The sequence below is a fragment of the Macrotis lagotis genome, chromosome X (assembly GCF_037893015.1).
Source record: "Macrotis lagotis isolate mMagLag1 chromosome X, bilby.v1.9.chrom.fasta, whole genome shotgun sequence".
Classification (NCBI taxonomy): domain Eukaryota; kingdom Metazoa; phylum Chordata; class Mammalia; order Peramelemorphia; family Peramelidae; genus Macrotis; species Macrotis lagotis.
The window spans coordinates 646,335,005-646,355,147 of record NC_133666.1 but is presented as its reverse complement, the minus strand read 5'-3'; the positions used below and the strand labels follow the sequence as shown (position 1 = coordinate 646,355,147).

At 41.9% G+C, this 20,143-nt stretch overlaps 1 protein-coding gene across 2 annotated transcripts in view; it reads right to left on the bottom strand.

Annotated features, from left to right (window-relative positions):
- Window positions 1-16,902: 16,902 nt before the first annotated feature.
- Window positions 16,903-20,143, bottom strand: part of GNG7 (G protein subunit gamma 7) — a 393,869-nt gene continuing 390,628 nt past the window's right edge. For both annotated transcript variants that reach the window (XM_074204607.1, XM_074204606.1), the window contains one exon: window positions 16,903-19,517. In XM_074204607.1, the coding sequence (XP_074060708.1) occupies window positions 19,392-19,517 (126 nt within the window). In that variant the 3' untranslated portion in view covers window positions 16,903-19,391. The remainder of the gene's footprint in view (window positions 19,518-20,143) is intronic.

Sequence of the window (20,143 nt, the reverse complement as noted above, 5' to 3'; positions counted from 1 at the left end):
TACTTCCCCTCAGCAGGGAACAGTGAGGTTAGCATTTTACATACATACTTTATCAAAAATATTTACAAATTAGAAATTTTTGGCATGAGGAATTAGGATTAAGGGAAAGAGATACATAAAAGATAATTTTTATAAAGTGTTCATCAGATTCAGAAGGGTTATTTTTTTTTCTGTGTTGTATTTTGCTTTGTTTTGTTTTTCTTCTGGTTAGTTATAATATAGTCCATAACCAGTCAAATACACTTTCCTAGCTCTCTGGACTGTGGAGAGGAGCTGCTTCCATCAAGATTATTCATCTCATAATGTTGTTGATGTGTACATTGTTCTCTTGGTTCTACACCCTTGGCTCAGCATCAGGACAATGGTTTTCAAGGATCTGAAGGGCTATCTTGTGAAAGAGGGGTCAGCCTCCTTCTACTTGGTCCCAGAGGACCAGAATGAGGCATATATGGATGGGCCAGTGTGGGCTGGATGTCAGGAAGACCTTTTTGACAGCTCTGGAGGAATCAGCCAAAAATGTAATGAATTAGCTCAGGAGTTCCCCTTTCCTGGGGTTGTTCAAGAAAAGGATAGGTGATCTTTCTTAGGGGAGATTAGAAAAGGAAATATTGTTCAGATACAACCTTCCAATCAACTTTTTCCGTCTTTGACATTTGGTGAAACTGAGGCCATTTGCCCACAGATACACATCAAATTTGATGGCACTACCAGAATTGGAATTCAGGTCTCTTGACTTGTGGCATATTAACAGATAGAGAGTGGAGAGAGGGATGAAATGAAAGTGTAGAATTGTAGTCAGAGAGGACCTCCTTTTGAATTCTTCTCCTGCTACTAACTGGCTATGTGACCTTGGACAAGGAGCTTACTCTCTGACCCTTCATTACAAAATGGGGGAGTCAACAGAAATTGGGGTTTTTCATTCTTTTTGGGTCCTCAAAAAAGGTTCGTAAATGCACAAAATATAGAGGATTATAAAGGAAAGCAATCCTGACGACATAGTTACCAAAATATTCAACAAAATTTCAAACTCCAGTTCATAGACCCAGGTGAAGAACACTGAATTAATTGATCCAGGCCTCTGGAATTTTGAACTCTGACACTCAAGCCATGTTTTTTTCCAAATCTAATTGATTGTACATATATGCACAAACCATCTGTATACTCCTTCCCAGATGAACACGGAGGAAATAAAGCTACCTGGTCATACCTGCTCATTAATCTCTTCAAGTACATAAGGCATTCCCATATGCCTGATGGGGTCTAGAAGCCTGAGTTGGTCACTAAAGGCAGGTTCCTCCAGTCCTAGTCTCTTTAGAAAATAGAAGCATTTTCCAGAGTTTGAATCCTCGTAGGCTTGAATCTGGGAAAGAGGTCAGAGGTCCCAAGCCCTTCATAGAGAGGTGGAAAGGGCTACATTCTTGGCTGGAGGTGGCAGAACCTGATCTGGTCCCCAAACTACATCTTCCTTTCCCTGCTCCCTTATGACCAGGCCTGTTCTGTGTCCCCTCAGGGCCCTTTTCTTGGTGCTATAAGCCCAGCTCATCTGAGACACTCATGCATGTCAACAGTTGACAAAGCAGGAATGTGGCCTTCCAGATGACAGGTCATACATTGTCAAGTGACTGTCATGGGAGTGATTTGTGAGACCAGGATAAGCTGGGTTAGTGAGATTTCTGAGGGGGCTATAAGTTCACCTCATTTAACCCTAGGGTTTGTCGACTTCATCCTAACCCTACCCCATTGGAGACAGTCTGCTGTAGTGGAAAAACACACTGGGGCTAGTCAGTTCTTGACCAAAGTCAAGAAACCTGATTCCATTATTTAATATCTTGTTGCTTCTCTATGGCCTACAAACATGGTCATGTCTAATCTAAACCCTCAAATCCTCCCGTGTTTGGTCCATCTACTCACTATCATCCCATTTCTTCTCCTTTTTGAGGCATCTATAATGAATGCTTTCCCTTTTTTCCTCAGTTTCTTTTGAATTTTATTATTTGATTCTGACCTCATGATTCAATTGAAACTACTCTCCAAAGTTACCAGATTCAATATCCTTTTCTCAATCGTTATCCTTCCTGACCTCTGTGCAGCCTTTGACTCTGTTGGTCATCCATCCTCGTCCTTGATTTTCACTTCTTTCTAGATTTTCAAGACATTGCTTCATCTGTTTCTCCTCCTATCGGTCTGACTTCCCCTTTTCCATTTCTTTTGTTGGATTTTCATCCAGATCACGGACACTAGCCGTGGATGTCCCCTAAGGTTCTGTCCTGGGTCCTATTCTTTTTCCCCTCTCTACTATTTCACTTGATGATCTCTTCAGTTCTCATGGATTCAATGATCAGCTCTATGCTAATGATTTTCAGATCTATTTATCCAGCTAGAAACTCTCTCCCAACCTTCATCCTTTCATCTCCATTTGTCTGTTGGATATCTTGAACCAGTTGTCCCTTAGACCTATTCAATTCAGCACGGCCAAAACTGAACTGGTGATTTCTTCCCTTTACCCTAAGCCTTCTCTTCTTCCTTTCTTTATCCTCTTGAGTCATCCAGGCTCCCAACCTAGGTGTCATCCTGGGCTCCTTATGCTCCACCTCCTGACTCGAGGAATTTTCTCTGACCATCCACCATCCTTGGAATTCTCTTTTCCTCATCTTTGTCTCCTGACTTCCTTCAAGTGGCAGCTAACATTTCATATTCTATAGGAAGCCTTTCCAATTTGCCTTCTTGCTAGTGCCTCCTTTCGGTTGATTGAATTCTATTTATCTTTTTCTTTAGTTTGATTGTACATTGTTGTTTGCATGTTTTCTCCTCCATTAAACTGGGAGTTTCTTGAAAGCAAGGGCTGTTTTTGGCTTTGTTTCCCCAAAAGTTAGTACACAGCAGGTGATTACTGAATGCCTCTTGACCTTGGACAAATAATTTAACCTTTCTGAGTTTCAGTTTTCTCATTTGTAAAATGAATTTAATAATTCTTATACCACTCATGACTAATGTTTCTGGTAGGAGAAATGCTTTGTAAACCTTCACACAGCATAGAAAGGATGGTTATCATTGTTATCAAATTCTATACAGGCACAGGGCACTGTCCCATTGATTCTTCTGTTTGATCCTCAAAACACCTGGACATCAGGAAACTCAGGTGTACAGAGAAGTGGCTTACCTAAGGTCATACGGCTAGTCAGTGATCTAGGCAGGAATATTTCACAGGATGTCAGAACAGGCAAGGATCTTAGAGATCATCTTGTTGAACTCCTTGATTTGGAAATGAGGAAACTAGGGTCCAGGGAAGTTGGGAGAAGCCCAAATACAAAAGGATAATGAACCTGGGGCTTTCAGGACTCTTTCTTTCTTTTCTTTTTAAATATAAAATACATACTTTATTGTTAAAAAGTAAGTATTAAATTTAACAAGTAGTAACAAAATTGCCCTCTTCATGTCCCCCTTCTGAATTCTCCCAGTTACCATCCCTTAGCAGAAAGAGTGGGAAATAGAAAAAAGAAAAGAAAAAACGTCTCTGATAAACCTCTCTGATTACCAGGAGAGTAGCCCACCCACCAAGAAAATGTAGAATTACTAAGCTCCCTCCTGTTCTGTTCTCTAAAAGAGGATGCCATATTTCTTTTAGAAAAAATTATGATATTCTTTTTTCTTCAATTTCCTTTTCTTTTATTCATTAATTACTTCTCTCTATTCATCCTTCCACTGAACCACACTGTCCCTCATCTAAACAGGGCTGACTGCTTTCCCTTCCTCTATCTTAGAGTCTGCTGTTCCTGTCAAATCAACTTCCCCTTCCCCTCATGATTCCAGGTTATCAGTCCTAAATGGGGATGGTTTCCACCTTGGGGGAAAAAGTATCTGTAAATGGGATTCATGCTGTTCCATCTACCTCTCAGTGATGCTGGAAATAGGCTTTGGAAAACCAAGCATGTTGGACATAGTGGAATTACAATTTGTAATTTGCAAGGGGTATAGTATTATGATCTGGACATCAAGGCACCTGGGTACAGATGGTGTCCCGAATTCAGTTAGTGCCTCAGCCAAATCCCAGCCCTGCTGTTTACCACTTGAGTCACTTTGGGCAAATCACTTTCCTTTGACCATTTTGTGTCTTACAGATCCCCTTGGCCGAAAGCCTGGTGAAATCTCTGGGACCCTTCTCAGATCATGCTTTTTGAATGAATACATAGAGTAAAATCCAGAGGATCAGGGGAAGGGTAGGGAATAAATGTTTGTAAAGTGCTTACTTAAGTGCCAGAGACTGGGTTAAGCACTGTTATCTCATTTGATTACAAAGTAAACTAAATGTTAATGAAAATAGAAATGTTTTCCCCTCCTCGGAACTCTTCCATCCTTCTGAAGTCCCTACAAGGATCCTTTTCCGGTAGAGAAGGGGTCTGTGGACCTCAGGTTAAGAATGTTAGGAGTAAGTGATTTTGAAGTTTGAAGCTCCAGACCATTGGCCTTTGGACTTAAGACTTTAGCTCCAGGTTTGCCACTGACTCTGCGACATCTCTTCAGATCTCTCAGTTTCCTTCCCTATAAAAAAGAAATCTTCTACTGAGGATTTCGCTGATGCCTCATTGGAGTTTAGTGATGATCTCCAGGAATTCTGAAAACTAAATTGGTGGGACCCAAGTTCTAGCAGATCCTATCAGGTTGGACAAACGAAAATGGGCCCAGTGCTGGGCTGTGTATTTCCGTTCCAAGGTCTAGACTAGTTAAGGGGATAAAGGCTCTTCATCACTGGCCTCTCGGAATTGAGAAGCTGCCGGCTCAGGCATCCTCAGCACCATTGTAGTTAACAACTGAACAAGTTATCATTGTTATTCTCATCGTTGTCATCATCATCATCATTAACATTTATATTATGCCTCATGGTTTGCAACATGTTTATGCTTCCAACAACCCTTGAAGGAAGGTGGCCCATTTTACAGATGAGGCAGACGGGTTGTCCAAGGTCACAAGGGCAGATAAATGGAGCAGAAAATAGAGGAACAGGCCTGATGTCAGGAAGATCTCAGTTCAAATCTGACCTCAGATACTTATTATCTGAGTGACCCTGAGAAAGTACCCTTTTTTGCTTCAGTTTTTTTATTTGTAAATGGCAAACCACTCCAGTATCTTTTCCAAGAAAACCCCCAAAGAGTCAGATATGACTGAAATACAAACAACCAAGGTCATAAACCTGGTAAGTTTATGAGGTCAAATTTAAATTCAAGTCTTCCTGACTCCAGATCTGTTGTTCTTTCTACTGCCCTATATTTGTTTGGAAATGGGATAGAGAGGAAACAGAATATTTACTCTCTTCTCTTGATATCAAAAGATACAGGAATGGCATCCAAATGGTTGAAGGAAATGCTCTCTATTATAATTAGAAGAGCTCTCTAAGTCACGTGGACTAGATATAGGAGGTTTTCTGTTTATTATACTGAGAACCCTCAATTTGAAACTGACTTTTCTCTTGGGAAGAAGATGTTGCCTTCATTAACCTTCAGGGTCAGTGAAGCTTAGAAAGTAGAAGAGATAATTGAATGAAAAGAGGGGTTGAGGCAATGGAACCTAGCAAGAGGGCAAGGGATCTGTGATCTGACTTGATCAGCAATAATAAATGCAGCTTTAAGATCCAGATCTTCTGGAAAATCTTTATTTCCAGCCCTCTCTTTTGTAGGAAAAAATAGGAGGGAGCAGAGTGATTCTATGCCTTCTCAGTGAGTGAATTTATAGAAAACTACTCTTCTGGGGGGAGATGTTTGTCAGTGGACTTTTTTCTCTCCTTTTTTCTTTTTCCCCTCATTCTTCTAAGGATTGGGAAGTCTGTATGAAGTCATGTCAACCCAGGCCCAACCGGACCCAGGAGGGGTAAAGTTTGGTGGCATGGTTTTTCTGAAATCATTATATGCTTCATATTACAGTTGCTGCTAAGGATCCTGTTTTATTACATGAGTCCTATTTGGTAGACTTGGATGTTTGAACTGAGTCCAGAATTTCTCCTAGTATTCCATATTCTTTTTTTTTTTTTTGCAAGGCAAACGGGGTAAAGTGGCTTGCCCAAGGCCACACAGCTAGGTAATTATTAAGTGTCTGAGGTCGGATTTGAATCCAGGTACTCCTGACTCCAGGGCCGGTGCTTTATCCACTACGTCACCTAGCTGCCCCATATTCCATATTCTTAGTAGATCTTAGGTTAAATTAAGTTAACATGGCCATCATTGACCTAAGAATTTCCTTTACAATCCATGTTTCTATTAAATATCTCTTGAATAAAGTTTTGTCTTTATTTTAAGGCATTCCTCTTCTAGTACTTTTCTAGGCAATATCTGAAAGCTCTTGAGAGTCCTGGTTCCCAATGGACTTGATAGCATAAGGGACAAACTGTTGTGACCTAGACAACTCAAGAAGACCTTTTGTTAACACAACATGAGAGTAATTTTGATCTTTGTCAATGTAGGGTACAGCACTTCAGTGAAACAATGGTTTTTGCAAAGTATCAAAATTAACCATAAAAAATGAAATGGGCATATTAATCCCAGCTAGGCCTGCTTCTATGAATTGATAGGAAAGTCCCAGTCTGAGAGGGAAGAAGGCCTGATGCCCCAGTGTTTCCCATGTTATGGGATGATATTTGATCCATGAGTTGCTATTTGATCTGTGGGCTAAGAAGCTTCAGAGTTATTCAGTGGGAACTTGATCCAGGTGTAGCATTTTGATCTTAATTTAACTCCAATAAAATATGCAACTTGACATTTTGTAAATAGAAGGAAAAGAATAATGTCTTGCCCATATACTTATAACATTTTCCAAATGTGTGTAGGTGTTAGGACTAACAAAATGTAAATTCACTTAGGAGTTTTGTATCACCAAGCATTTTCTCAATTAATGGGAAGCAATAGTACAAGTACTATCATGTGTGTACCTATGGAATTTTTTCACGTTAAAAGGGGGTCCTTGTACAGGGAAACATTAGAAACCACTGGATTACGTGGGTGATCTATAACAATACTTTCCAGCTGTGACCCTACATGATTTTTCAGACTGTCTGCTTGCCTCCCTGAGCTCTTGGGTCTAGGGTTGGGGGTGGGACATACATATGTGGTCCATGGCAGAGGGCTTTGGCCACACCTCCTATCTTGGCCTTCCAGAGAGAATCTAGGAAGGTTCAAAGCTAGGTTGATCAAGAAGACTTAGCCCAATGGCACCTTTGGGGTTCCTCTTCTGCCACCCAGGATGAAGCTTCTTTTAGATTTAGAGGGAGGAGTTTGCTCTCTCCTCTTCTTCCTCATTCTAGGACCTCTCATCTCTCCAGAGACCATAATTTCCCTCTAATAAAGGACTTGGAAATTATCTCCTCTCCTCTCCTCATAAGGAGCCATGCCTCATCCTTCCTATTTAGGGCTCCTTGAAGACAATCTTTATCTCTTCTTTCATGCTGGAGATTTTCTGAGGACAGGAACCAAATCACATCCCTTTTTTAGCCTCAGTTTCTCCACCTGAATAATAAGGGTGTTGAATGATCATAAAAGCCCTGAATCTTAGGGGCTCTTCCATGCAATTTAGTTCAGCAATCTTCCACAAAGCCCAACCTTTGCTCGATGACATCACATCTCTAAATGTACATTTCACTTTGGGAGGGCTCCCATTGTTAGGAAATTGTACTTTATTTCAAGCCTAATATGCCTCTTCATAATCTTAATAAGAGAACTGGTGATCCCAGTTCTGCCTTCTAGGACCAAAGAGAACAAATCTGATCACTCTTCCACATGTGAAAACCTGTCAAATATTTGAAGATAGCTCTCAGGCAGCTAGGTGGTTCAGTGGATAGACTGCTGGCCCTGGAGTCAGGAAGTCCTGAGTTCAAATCTAACCTCAGACATACTTACTGTGTGACCTTGGGCAAGTTATTTAATCTGCCTTAATCCACTGGAAAAGGAAATGGGAAACCACTCTAGTATCTTTGCCATATTAATTGGCGAATAGTTGAATAAATTGTGGTATATGGTTATGGTGGAATAGTATCATATTATAAGAAATGATGAACAAGATGGTTTCCAAAAATTCTTAGAAGTCTTAAATGAACTGATGCAAAGTGAAAGGAGCAGAACCAGGAGAACATCGTAGATAGTAACAGCAATATTGAAATTAACATCAGCAGTGAAAGACTTAGCTATTCTGATCAAGACAATGATCTAAGATAATTTCAAAGGCTCCCTGAAGAAAAATGATACTGGTCTCCAGAGAGAGAACTGATGTACTCTGAGTGTAGATTGAACCATACTTTTTTCCACTTTCTTTTTTCTTTTTTTAGGTTTTTTGTAAGGCAAACGGGGTTAAGTGGCTTGCCCAAGGACACACAGCTAGGTCATTATTAAGTGTCTGAGGCTGGATTTGAATTCAGGTATTCCTGACTCCAGGGCTGGTGCTCTATCCACTGCGCCAAATAGCTGCCCCTTTCTTTTTCCACTTTCTTTATGTTTCTTGTGTTTGTTTATTTGCAGTGTGGTTAATATGGAAATATATTTTGCATGACTTCACATGTCTAACTGATATCATATTGGAGAAGGGATGGAAAGGAGGGAGAGAACTTGGAACCTGAAATTAAAAAAATGCTAAAAAATAAATAAAATTCAAGACACAGTGGAAAGAAAAAAAAATTGTGACAGAAGTGGTCTAGGGAGAGTGGTATTGAGGGAGAAAAGTTTTTTTTCCCCCTTGCTATATCTTTAAATATCTTTTTTACAAAAGCTAAGCAAACAAAAAATCTATCCAGGCTTCTGCCATAAGTGTCCTTCCTTTTATCTTCCTAACTTTACTACCTTCACCTCCAACTTTTCTCCTCTTGCTCTGGGGACAGCAAAAATCAATGTTATCATTGACAGAAGAGAGTGCCCCAGGGACTCCTCCACTAACCATCCCCCTCTCCAGATCAAAACTTCTTTCCCTGACAGTCACTTTCCTCTTGTGTTGTCTGAAACAAATAAAACATAAGACCTTTTAGGGAAAGTACTGTCTCTCTTGTGTGTTCATAGACAGTACTGGTATACAGGAATTGCTAAATAAATGCATTTTCATTCATTCATCCATCCATTCATACCTCCCCCCCCCCCCAAAATCACCTTCCTAAAACTAAGATAAAATTTAATACAGGTAAATATCAGGTCTTAAACTTGCTCAAAAAAACAAACAAACTTGGTTACAGAAAAGTTTGCTTGAAGGAGAACCAGGCCTTTTACTGGAATGTGTTCTTAGCATGATGGGGCCCAAAAAGCACAAGGCCCAGTTTCATAATTGCTTTTCATTCATTCCTCTTGGGTCACATTGAGAGAGGCTGAGGATCCAGGACAAGGAAATAGAAGGTTCCACTATATTCTGCCCAGTCAGTTTGAATTTTGATTGCTTCACTCAGATTTGGCCATCTCCACCCATTCTCCCCTGTTGTTTCCTCCCTGATCCCCACCAGATACTTAGTTTGGATGCTTCCTCACTGTGTGCTAGTCATGGAAAACAACCAAAGAACAGTTTGGCCTTTTTTGTGCCTGTCCCCCTGGAGCAGGAGTTAGAAGCACATTTGATGTGTCCAGAGGAAGGTGGCCAGGATGGCGAGGGACCTCATAACCAGGCCACTTGAAGACCAGTTGAAGAAAACAATAGGAGTTGTTTATCCTAGAGATATAATACACAAATATAGTATTATAGCTAAGGCATCTGATCCAACTCCCTCATTTCACAGGTAAAGAAATAGGCCTTTGAGAATCACAGATTTTGAGCTGGAAGGGATCTTTGGGTCATTCAGACTGTCCTGCCCCCACTTTCCAATGTGTTTCTGGGAAGTTTAATTGATATATTCGTGGTCACACAGCTAGTAGATTATAAAAGGTGAGATTTGAACCCAAATCCTGAGAGTTCAAAGTGACCTTTCCACCAAACTGCGCTGCCCAACCTCATGTGACAGAGACTGGTTTCAAGACCTCTACCTCCAAATTCATCGTTCTTTTCTTTGTACCACAACTACTGCCTCCAGATAACTGCCCTCAAGTTTTTGAAGAGCTGTCATAAGGAAAAGGGGGATTGAACCATCCCTCTCAAGCCCAGAGGACAGATCTGGAAGGGCTGGGGAAAAGTTGTGGGGAGGCTGGTTGTAAAGGAAAACTTCTCAAGAGTTAGAGCTATCTAAAAGTGGAACTGGCAAGCTCCAGGGATTTCCCTCACTAGAAGTTTTTGAGGGAAGACTGAATACCCACTTGGGGATGTTTTCAAAGGGGATTCCTTCATTGCTAAAGGTTGGACTCAGAGGTTCTTCCCAGACTAATGATCCCCAGCTCTGACCACTGTCATTTGTTCTGACAACTCACCTAACTTAGAGATTGAGCCAAGTCTGAGGTTTGTGACTTATGTGAGTCTTGTCTGCTCTCTTAGAGATGATGAGCTTCCTGGAAGGAAGACTATACTCTGCTTTTCATCCTCCCACTAGGGGCTCACAGATGGTCCAGGTCTTACCTTCCTATTCAGACTTTGGGAATGAGGGCAGAGACCATGCCTCTCTTCTTGGAAATCCTGAACCTCCTCAGGAGGGCTACTTCCCCCTGAAGATTGGTTGAGACATCATGGTGTTATAGAGAGAACACCGGATTCAAAGAATTAGAATTCAAACATCACCTAATTTATCTGGGTAACCTTGAACATTTAACATCTTTCAGCCTCCTTATATGTGAAATGAGGGGATTGGACTGGATGCTTCCCAGGGCTTTTCAGGTTTAAATTTCTACTCCTCTAATCCTAGACTGAGTAGGGCCTCAATTCACAATTAAATCACTTAAATTAAATTAATTTGATTAAATCACATTGTTTTTAGGCCTCAGTTTCCTCACTATAAAGGAAGAGATTGGACTGGATCAGTACCATTATGGTCCATGGAATTATCTGGTCTGGTGCTGCCAAGGCAACCACAGGCCAGACTCAAAACTCAATAAATCTAGGAGCTTTTTAGGGGTGACTTAATTATTTGACCAAAAGTTCAATAAATTTAGAAACTTTTTAGGGGTGACAATTAAATGTCTGACCAAATATGGAAGGCTAATTTTTAAGTTCATAGTTTTATATGGTCTGTGAATGATGTTATAAATATCCAAATGGTGCTTGGCAGAAAAGAGGCTCCCTGGGGGCGGCTAGGTGGTGTAGTGGATAAATCCCCAGCCCTGGAGTCAGGAGTACCTGGGTTCAAATCAGGTCTCAGACACTTAATAATTACCTAGCTATGTGGCCTTGGGCAAGCCACTCAACCCCATTTGCCTTGCAAAAACCTTAAAAAAAAAAAAAAGAGGTTCTCTATGCTTGATCATAAGGTCCTTTTTAACCCTTCTAAAGGTCTAATTCTATTTTGCTGCCCAAATAAGACATTTGTGATGATTATACCATTTGTGGATCTCATTTTGCATGGTCCAAGGGACTTTTCCATGAAGGAAACTTCAGCTCTGCTTATCTTTCAAGGTTAAGGATTGTAGTCAGAGCTCAAGCACTGATTTTAAACAGCATTTACAGTTCCCTTCCTCAGAGAAAAGAATCAAAAGTCTCATTGTTGTTTTGGAAAATGTCCTGGATTGGCACAAGAACTGGATACAATAGGGAGAGCCCCTGGGTCCAGGAGGCCTGTTTCTGAGGATGGCAGGTGCAGAGGTATCAAACATATGGGCACTGGTAATGCTCCTGATGAATCCAGAGCAGATGAAATATTTTTTGTGTTTTGTGGGACAATGAGATTAAGTGACTAGTCCAAAGTCATATAGCTAATAAGCATCAAGTTTCTGAAGGTCACATTTGAACTCAGGTTCTCCTGACTTCAGGGACAGTGCTCTATTCACTGCACCACCTAGCTGTTCCTGAAATTGGGAAATATTTAACCAAATAGATAAAAGACAATAAAACATAGAGAACATTCCATTTAAAAACTGTCAATATGGAGCCTGCTAGGATCTTCACGCAGGGATTCCTGGGCCTTGTTTTGATTTAAATTGGATATCATTGTGTCCTAGGGGAAAGTGCCCTAGTTTCTTGTATCAGTTATCCCACAACCTCAAAGCACCATTTTTGGCAAGTCCCATTGTTTTCCTCATCTGTAAATGGAAGGAATTGGATTGTATGATCTTCAAGGGACAGTGTTTAAGCCTATACAGCTTAAATTTGGCCCATTTTCCACCAAGCACAGCATAACTTTACTCAGCAAACATTTAATCCCTACTGCATGAATAACACTGGGACTTCAGACAAGTCATGTCCATCCTCTGGAAAGTAGGGACAATAATCCCTGCTTTTCCCCCCTCATCCCAGGGTCTTACCACATTCAGGTGAGATAAGGTATGTGAGGGCCATTCTATATCCATAAAGCAGTATATTAATGTAGCTGGTCTGTGGCTGAAGCCCTGGGGTGATGATAAGGGGATCTGAACCCAATAGAACTGCTTGAGGTTTAGGCTGAACCAGAGGCCTGAGACCCAGTTCTTATCTCTCTCCTCTAAAGGGTCTCCTTTCTCCTTTGTAAAATGCAAAATCAAGGGGCGACTAGGTGGCGCAGTGGATAGAGCGCTGGCCTTGGAGTCAGGAGTACCTGAGTTGAAATCTGGACTTGGACACTTTAATAATTAGCCGTGCGGCCTTGGGCAAGCCACTTAACCCCATTGCCTTGAAAAATCTAAAAAAAAAAAAAGCAAAATCAAATAACAGTATGTGTTTTGCATCCCATCCTCACTTTCAGCAAGAATTATAGGATTATAGAACTTCGAGGATCTTACTACACAGGGAGTCCAAGCCCTTAATTTCACTAATTGATTTGCTCAATGTCATATATTTAATAAAGAGTAGAATGAGGATTTAAACCCTGGCCCTTTAACTGACAACCTGCCCTTGGTCCATCATACCATGGGGTCTCTGGTACTAGCTTTTTGCATAAATTCAGAGGTCTCTCCATTTCTGGGTTTTGTTTTTCCTATCTGTAAAGTGACAATGTGTGGGGGACCAAGGCCTTGCCTTGAAGAGCTTGGTGCTGATATCCTCTTGGTGTTGTAGTATGGAGCCCAGTTTGCAGGTTCCCCTTTTCCTGTCCCCACCAAAAAAACCAGAAAGGAAATGCAGGAAAGTGAAAAGTAAGCCTTTTTTTGTTTTTTTATTGTGGTATCAATTCACTTTGTAACAACAGTTCCACAAAACAGTCAACACTGTGAGAAAGTAGTTGATGGCACACCTGGAGTCAGCCCTCAATTCCAGCTGTTCCCAGTGCAAGCAGATGGGAACCTCACTATCATCCCAGAGTGCTTCCTGATACAGTCTTCATTAAGCTCCATGGGTGTTTGGCAATGGTATCAATTGGCAAAGAAAGAAGATAGAAAGAAAAATGTTCGAGGCGGCTTCTCGGTGAATTAAATGCTCTGTCCGCTTCCTCGCTTAGAGTTCCTTAAGGAAGGGTCATGGTTCTGGTGGTTTGACCTACAGTTTGGAGACTCCTGAGCGGCTCCTCAGGCAGTGGTCTGAGAACACTTCCCACCTTCTGGAAGGCCAGGGCTCTAGAAAGAGGTTGTCAAAGAGATGGATGGGTTGCCTGGAGGCCCCCGTTTCTGAGGACTCTGGGACCATGGTTAAAGACTTGGACTGAGAGGACAAAAGACAGGCCCCTTCCACTTTGGAGTGGGTCTCTGAAGTTTACATACCCATGGGTCAAAGGTTAGGGGTTGCCAGTTGTGGGTGGGGGGACAACATGGCCAGGTTGTCTTTTGCTAGGTTTTGAAGGAGCCAGGCCATCCTGAGAAGGGAAGGTGGGATATGCATCTTTGTTTTCAGGGAGCCACTATAGTCATATGTTCCCAGGTGGGCCTGGGTGAGAACCCGCTTAGACCAGGGCAGGTGGAAACCCTAATGCCTCCTTAGTCCCTCATCTCCTCTAGACAGGGGAAAAAGTGAATGGCTTTGCAGATGCAACAGAAATTCCATTTCCCTCCCTTTCCCATTTCCCTGCCCTGCTTTCAGTTCCTTTTTCCTAATTCTTGCTAACACCTTCAGAAGTTGGCTGGTTGTTCTCACACAGTTCCTAGGTTCTGGGCTTGGCCTAAGCCACTTGCTGACTTTCCACCACTGGAAGCAGGAGAGAAGATAAACCTCCTTGCCTTGTAGAGAGCACTTAAAAGTCCTAAATAAAGTCTTTTTTTTTTTATTTTTTCTTTTTGGCAAATGCACAGACAGAAAAGTACAAGCAGTTACTGTTATTTGTACTTAAGTTTATCCTAAACAAAAACATCTCATCTACAGTATGAACATTGAGTTACTCTTAGAGAGAAGAATAAAAAGTTTGAGGAATTTTCTTTATAGAAAGTGAGTGGTCACCTTCTTGCTTCCTCCTCATTTGAGTATGGGCACCACAATTCCACCCCCCCTTCTCCTCAACTGGGGCCTGAATAGCTGGGCACATGGGGGAGGGAGTTGAGGAGGAGGCAGCTATCAAAGGTGGAGGGCTCACTGGAGGAGAGGATGGGCAATAAAATATAAGTAGCAACATTCATGGGCTGCGCAGTTGGAGACCCAGGATTTAGTTCTACCACTGACCTTATGATCCCTTTCTAGGCCTCCATTTTATCATCTCTATCATGTAGGGGGTTGAACAAACAACCTAATGAGAATCCTAGACCTCTTCAAGAAATGGGAAGCAATCTAATGAGAATCCTAGGCCTCTACAAAGACATGGAACAAGCAATCCAATGAGAACCCCAAGCCTCTACAAGACATGGGAAGTCTGCAACTGCAGACTTAGCCACAGCATCTGAGAAGTCAGGGATGGAAGAAGCACTGGAGAAGGGAGTAGGATGTGAACCTAGACCTATGGGGGCAGGAGATTTGTCAGAGATGAAAACTGCTTAACCTTCCTAAGACCAATTACTTCTCTAGAGGAACTCACAAGGTAGGCAAAAACTGTGAGGATAGTGACTACATCTCTAAACTTTGCCTCCCAGCATAGTTCTTTGTAAATAACTGGGTCTTAACACAGGTTGGTTATGTTTAAATTGGCATCTAAATTTTGGAATTTGGCTATTTGGAGACTAGGAACTAGTTTTCCATGGTAACCTGTACTCTGAAACTAATTTCTTCTCTAGTAGAAGTAAAAAAACCTAATTTTTTTGGGGGGGTAATTAAGTCCTTTACTTTTTTTTATGTTTTTGCAAGGCAAATGGGGTTAAGTCCCTTGCCCAAGGCCACACAACTAGGTAATTATTAAGTGTCTGAGGCCAGATTTGAACTCAGGTACTCCTGACTCCAGGGCCAATGCTCTATCCACTTTGCCACCTAGCCGCCCCAAGTCCTTTACTTTTAGATGGATGGATAGCTTCTACAGGCTAGAAGTTCCAAATCCTGACCCTCTATCTAGGGATACTGAAGCAAGAAGGGCAGGTCAGGTGTGTGGGAGTCCAAGGGAAGTGAGAATTGTGCTGAATGATGTCCACAGGCTAGTGACTTCTTGAGAGGAGAGCCTGGCTCACATCAACTTTTTGATCCAATTTTGTCCTGCCAAGTGACCTTAGCACTCAGGATCGTAGGACTATTGGACCAAGAGCTGGAAGAGTCCTTAGAGATTATCTAGTCCAACCCCCTCATTGTAAGTTAACTGGATAGATCTCACCTCCTGGACAAGCAGGATGAATTCACTGGCACTTGGACAGGGGTCAACTATTAGCCAGGGCTCTGCTATGAAGGACTTCCCTTTAAGGTTTGGCACAGCTGCCCACTTCTGAGCAGGAAAAAAGGCAAGGGATTTTCCCCTAGAACTGGCAAAAACCCCCACTATATTTCCTTTAGGAAGGTTAGCTAGGCCTGGCATAATACTGAGACATCAACAGGATACATTGAGAAGGTCTCACCTGTGGCCCAGAAAGTCATGGGGGGAATGCCTAGCTAGCGCTATTGGGGAATTGAATGTCTGCATCTAGTGATCTAGGACTCTAGGGTGTACTTGGATTTACCACTTACTGCTTCAATTTCCCTTAATGCAAAATGAGGGGCTTGGATTTGGTGATCTTTAAAGTTCTTTCTGGATTTAACATTTTATGATTCTGAGAAGCATACTCAGGACTTTGTCTTTTCAAGGTCAGATAGAAGGAAAAATCTCATTTTTTTCTAGACTTATTGAGCCATCTTTGGAACAAATGGGCAGCTCTTTTTTTTTTGCAAGGCAAAGGGTTTAAGTGACTTGCTCAAGGTCACACAGCTAGGTAATTATTAAGTGTCTGAGGCTGGGTTTGAACTCAGGTCCTCCTGGCTCCAGGGTCAGTGCTCCACTGTGCTATCTAGTTGACCCAGCAGCTCTTTCTAAGCTATATTCTTATAGAAGTCATCCTCAACTATATGTTCTAGAGGATTCGACTTTCCATTTATCTCTCATCATCCTTCTCTTCTCAGTCTGTATTCTGGTGCTCTTAAAGGGAGCCTCCTAAGCCTGGGTACATGACTTGAAGGATCACTGGGGGGGGGGGGCACTAAATGAATCACCCTGTGTTAGTCCACTTGACTAGCAGTTAAAAGACCATGCAGTATTTGTTTCCAGTGAGTCTTTTGGATATCCCTAAAAATGTACCTTGGGAGGGCCTAGGCAACCTTAAGGATGATGTATGGAAAGAACATTGGATCTCAAGTCAGAGGACTGGTCTGAATCCAAGGTTCTGGGTAACTCACTTTTTTTCATTGGTCCTTATCTATAAAAAGAAAGGTTTAGATTCAAAAATAGGTTTCGTCCAATATGAAATCCTCTGATGAAGATGAAAAGGAATTAAGTAGGGATCTTCAGAGTTTTCTCTGTCTTAAAACTAGAAAGGGTTAACGATAAGGTGCTTGGTGCTCTGGTGGAGAGAACTGCCAGAAAATAGCAATCTGAGGGCCATGAGATAGTAGATTTTTCCAGGAGTATTTAAGAAAGTTACAAAGCCAGTCAAAACCAGACATATCTCTTTCTCTCAAAGATAAGGGGTAGGAAGAGGGACATGGCACTATCCCTACAACTCAGTGGTTGCTTTAGCTGCTAAGTGGGGTCCAGGATTGAATTATTCTTTCCCAAATCCCAGCTCAATGGAAGCCAAGCTGTTAGAGAGATGGGTGCTTTTTGTCACTTGATTACCATGGGCAGTTCAAGGTAAATTCATCTGGGAAATTGGCATGATATCCCAATGGGAAGGTTGTTGGTAGAAAGAGCTCGTTTCCAAATTCTTGGTTTTTGTTATTTATGACTTATGTAAGTCCTTTCTCCCTGAGTTTCCTCTGTAAAAGGAGGGGATTAGACTAGATCAGTGGTTCCCAAACCAAACTTTTCTGCAAACTGGTAAAATATCTAATTTCATAATAGTGGGAAAAAAGCCCTGCATTTGTAGTCGAAAGACCTGGGTTGAAATCTTGGCTTTGCCACTTCCCAGTCAACTGTGACCTTGGGTAAATTTCTTAATCTCTCTGGGCTTCAATTTGAATCTTTGTGAGATGGATTGGATCATCTGGAGGTCCCTTCCAGCACCAAATCTTAAAATCTATCTTGGGTACAAATTCTGCATCAGAACTCAGGAGGAAGGGGGATATGGGGGGGGGGGGAAAGGGTGAGCATTGGTCTGGGGAAGATAGGTTACTACTTCTGCATATTGGTTTTTAAGAAATAAGGTCAAGGTCCCTTGGAAGTGAAAGTTTTGTAGATGGGAATCAGATGGGGAAACAAGAATTAGATGATTTAAAAGGTCTCTTAGCATCTGATTCTATGAATTCCATTGATCACTTTTTGTAATCTGGTTTTTGTCTTACTTGGAGACCATGGCCTGGTCACCAAGAAAAGGGATCTGGCTGGCAAATGAAGAGGGAGGGACTTCCTTGAGCTCTGTTCTTTCCCATCCCCCAGTCTACCTACATCTCTCTGGAGTACTGCTTTGACCAATAAATCTCAAGAAGGGTTGGAATGCCAGTTCTGTCACTGGATGACCTTGTAGTAAGTAGTCACTTGATTCTATGGGTCTCAGTATTACCATCTGTAAAATGAGACATCTGGACTAGTTGATTTTTAAAGTCTCAGCTATAAATTCTAGGATACATCAGGGGAGGAACTTTCTCTGCCTTGATACAGGCTGCCAGCAATAGCAGCAGATATGGGGAGAGGAGCACAACTTGACCTTGGGGAAAGGTACTATTCTAGTACCTTTGACAAAGAATTATCTCAAAAAAGGGCAGAAGTTTTAAAAAAGGATTGAGTCACACAGTTAATTAAAAAATTACCAACAAATAACTTTCAAACCCCCTTATGCTCAGAAGCAAAAAGCAATCCTGACCCCACTCCCACCTCCCAATTCTCAAAAGACAAGATCAAAGGATCATCCTGAGCCCTTTGCTCAGGAAATAATAGACAGAAATTGAAGAACTAGGATGGGATCAAAGGTTTCAAATCAATCCACATCAATATCTCATGCTTTCCCCCAATACCCCTTCCTGCCTCACCCTCCCAAAAATTTGGCAATTCAACTGATGAAATGAGGAAATTAGACCAGATGACCTCTAAGTGACTCCTCACTCTGCCATTCTGTGTTGTTGATAGCATAAAACAGGAGAAAGAGTATACACTCCCCAGTTCAAGCCACTGTCAACTGATTCCCTTGATGGCTGGGGTGCTATAGAGAGAGTGGTGGTGGAGATGCAAATGCCATATGTGGTGTGAATTGGGAAATGCATGCTGTGATCCATGGGTAATTTCCCTCTCCTATGTCCTCTGCTCCCCCTCCCCCCATCCATGCCTTTATTATCCCTTTATATGCTACTGTTGTCAAAATATCCTCCCCCTGGTCCCATTTTAGCAATGCATAATTTCCATATTTTTTCTTTTTTTAAATGAAAGAGTAGGTTTCCTTTTTAAAAGAATGAGCAATTCCTTTAAATCTGAACTCCTGCCAATCTAACTGGAGTCTTTGAATAGTAGGCCAGTCTAGGAAAAATTATGACTAGTTCCACTTTGACCTGGATGGGGTCCCCTAATAACTGACAGACAGCCCATCTCTCTACCCACCTTTAGTTTGAAACCACTATTTAAATGGCAATAGAGTATTTAAAAAAAAATCAAAATCTTACCCCTTACCCCCTTCCTCCCAGGGACGGTTAGCCTATTTCAAATTGGTATGCTGACCCCGCCTTGTGGGCATGCTGGGTTTGATTTTCCACCTAAACACAAAGCATAGTGTTTGCCCCTCCTCATGGTGGTGGTGGTAGTGGCTGTGGCCGAAGTGGTGCTGGGGATGTTTTTGGCTGCTGAGAGTTTTTGTGACTTAGGACAGGTCTGGCTTGAAATCGATACCGAATGGGAATGGCCCTGCCAGGGAGAGAGGCTGTGTATGCACAGGAGGATGGAGCTATAGGATGATACAAGGCTTTTTGTCCTTGAAGGGGTTCTCTGAGGCAGGCACTCCCACCAGCAAGGGGTCATTCCTGGCGTGCTGTTCACAGTAACTCATGAGCTCCGAGGAGGCTTTGGAGACCTGTATGTGGGTAGAGGTTGAAAAGAGCAAACATAAAGAAACAAGGTTAGGGGACATGAGGATCTTTAGGCTGAGGAACACAATATTCTTCTCCAGGCCCTGGGCAAGAGCTCAACACAGTATCACAGGTCTGAAGCAGAAAGGACATCATCTAGGTGATCTAGAAGATCTTCAAAACAACCCTGGGTAATGCAGGATCACAGGCACTGGATCTGAATCCAGTCCATACCATAAAACAAAAGGATTCTAAACTGTTTGTGATCTGAGAGCAGAGACTGGTTGAACTGTCTTTCCAGCATTGTACGTGATGGGCAGTACATTTATTATTATTATTCCATCTTTACAGATGAGAAAATTGAGTTTCAGACTTGTCTACTGTCATATAACTAAAAAAGTAGTAGTAGAACCAGGACCAAGACCCAGGGTTTCTTCCTAAAAGTCCTAAATACTCTTTCTACTGTATTATGCTAACAAGGAGACAGAATGTCAGTGTAAGGAGTCACTTAGAGGTCATCTGTCCAATGTCCTCATTTCATCAAGGAGGAGAATAGTCCTTGTGAAGGTCAGTGACTTGCCCCTATTCACACAGGTGATCAGAGGTAGGACCAGAATTCAAACTTAAATTT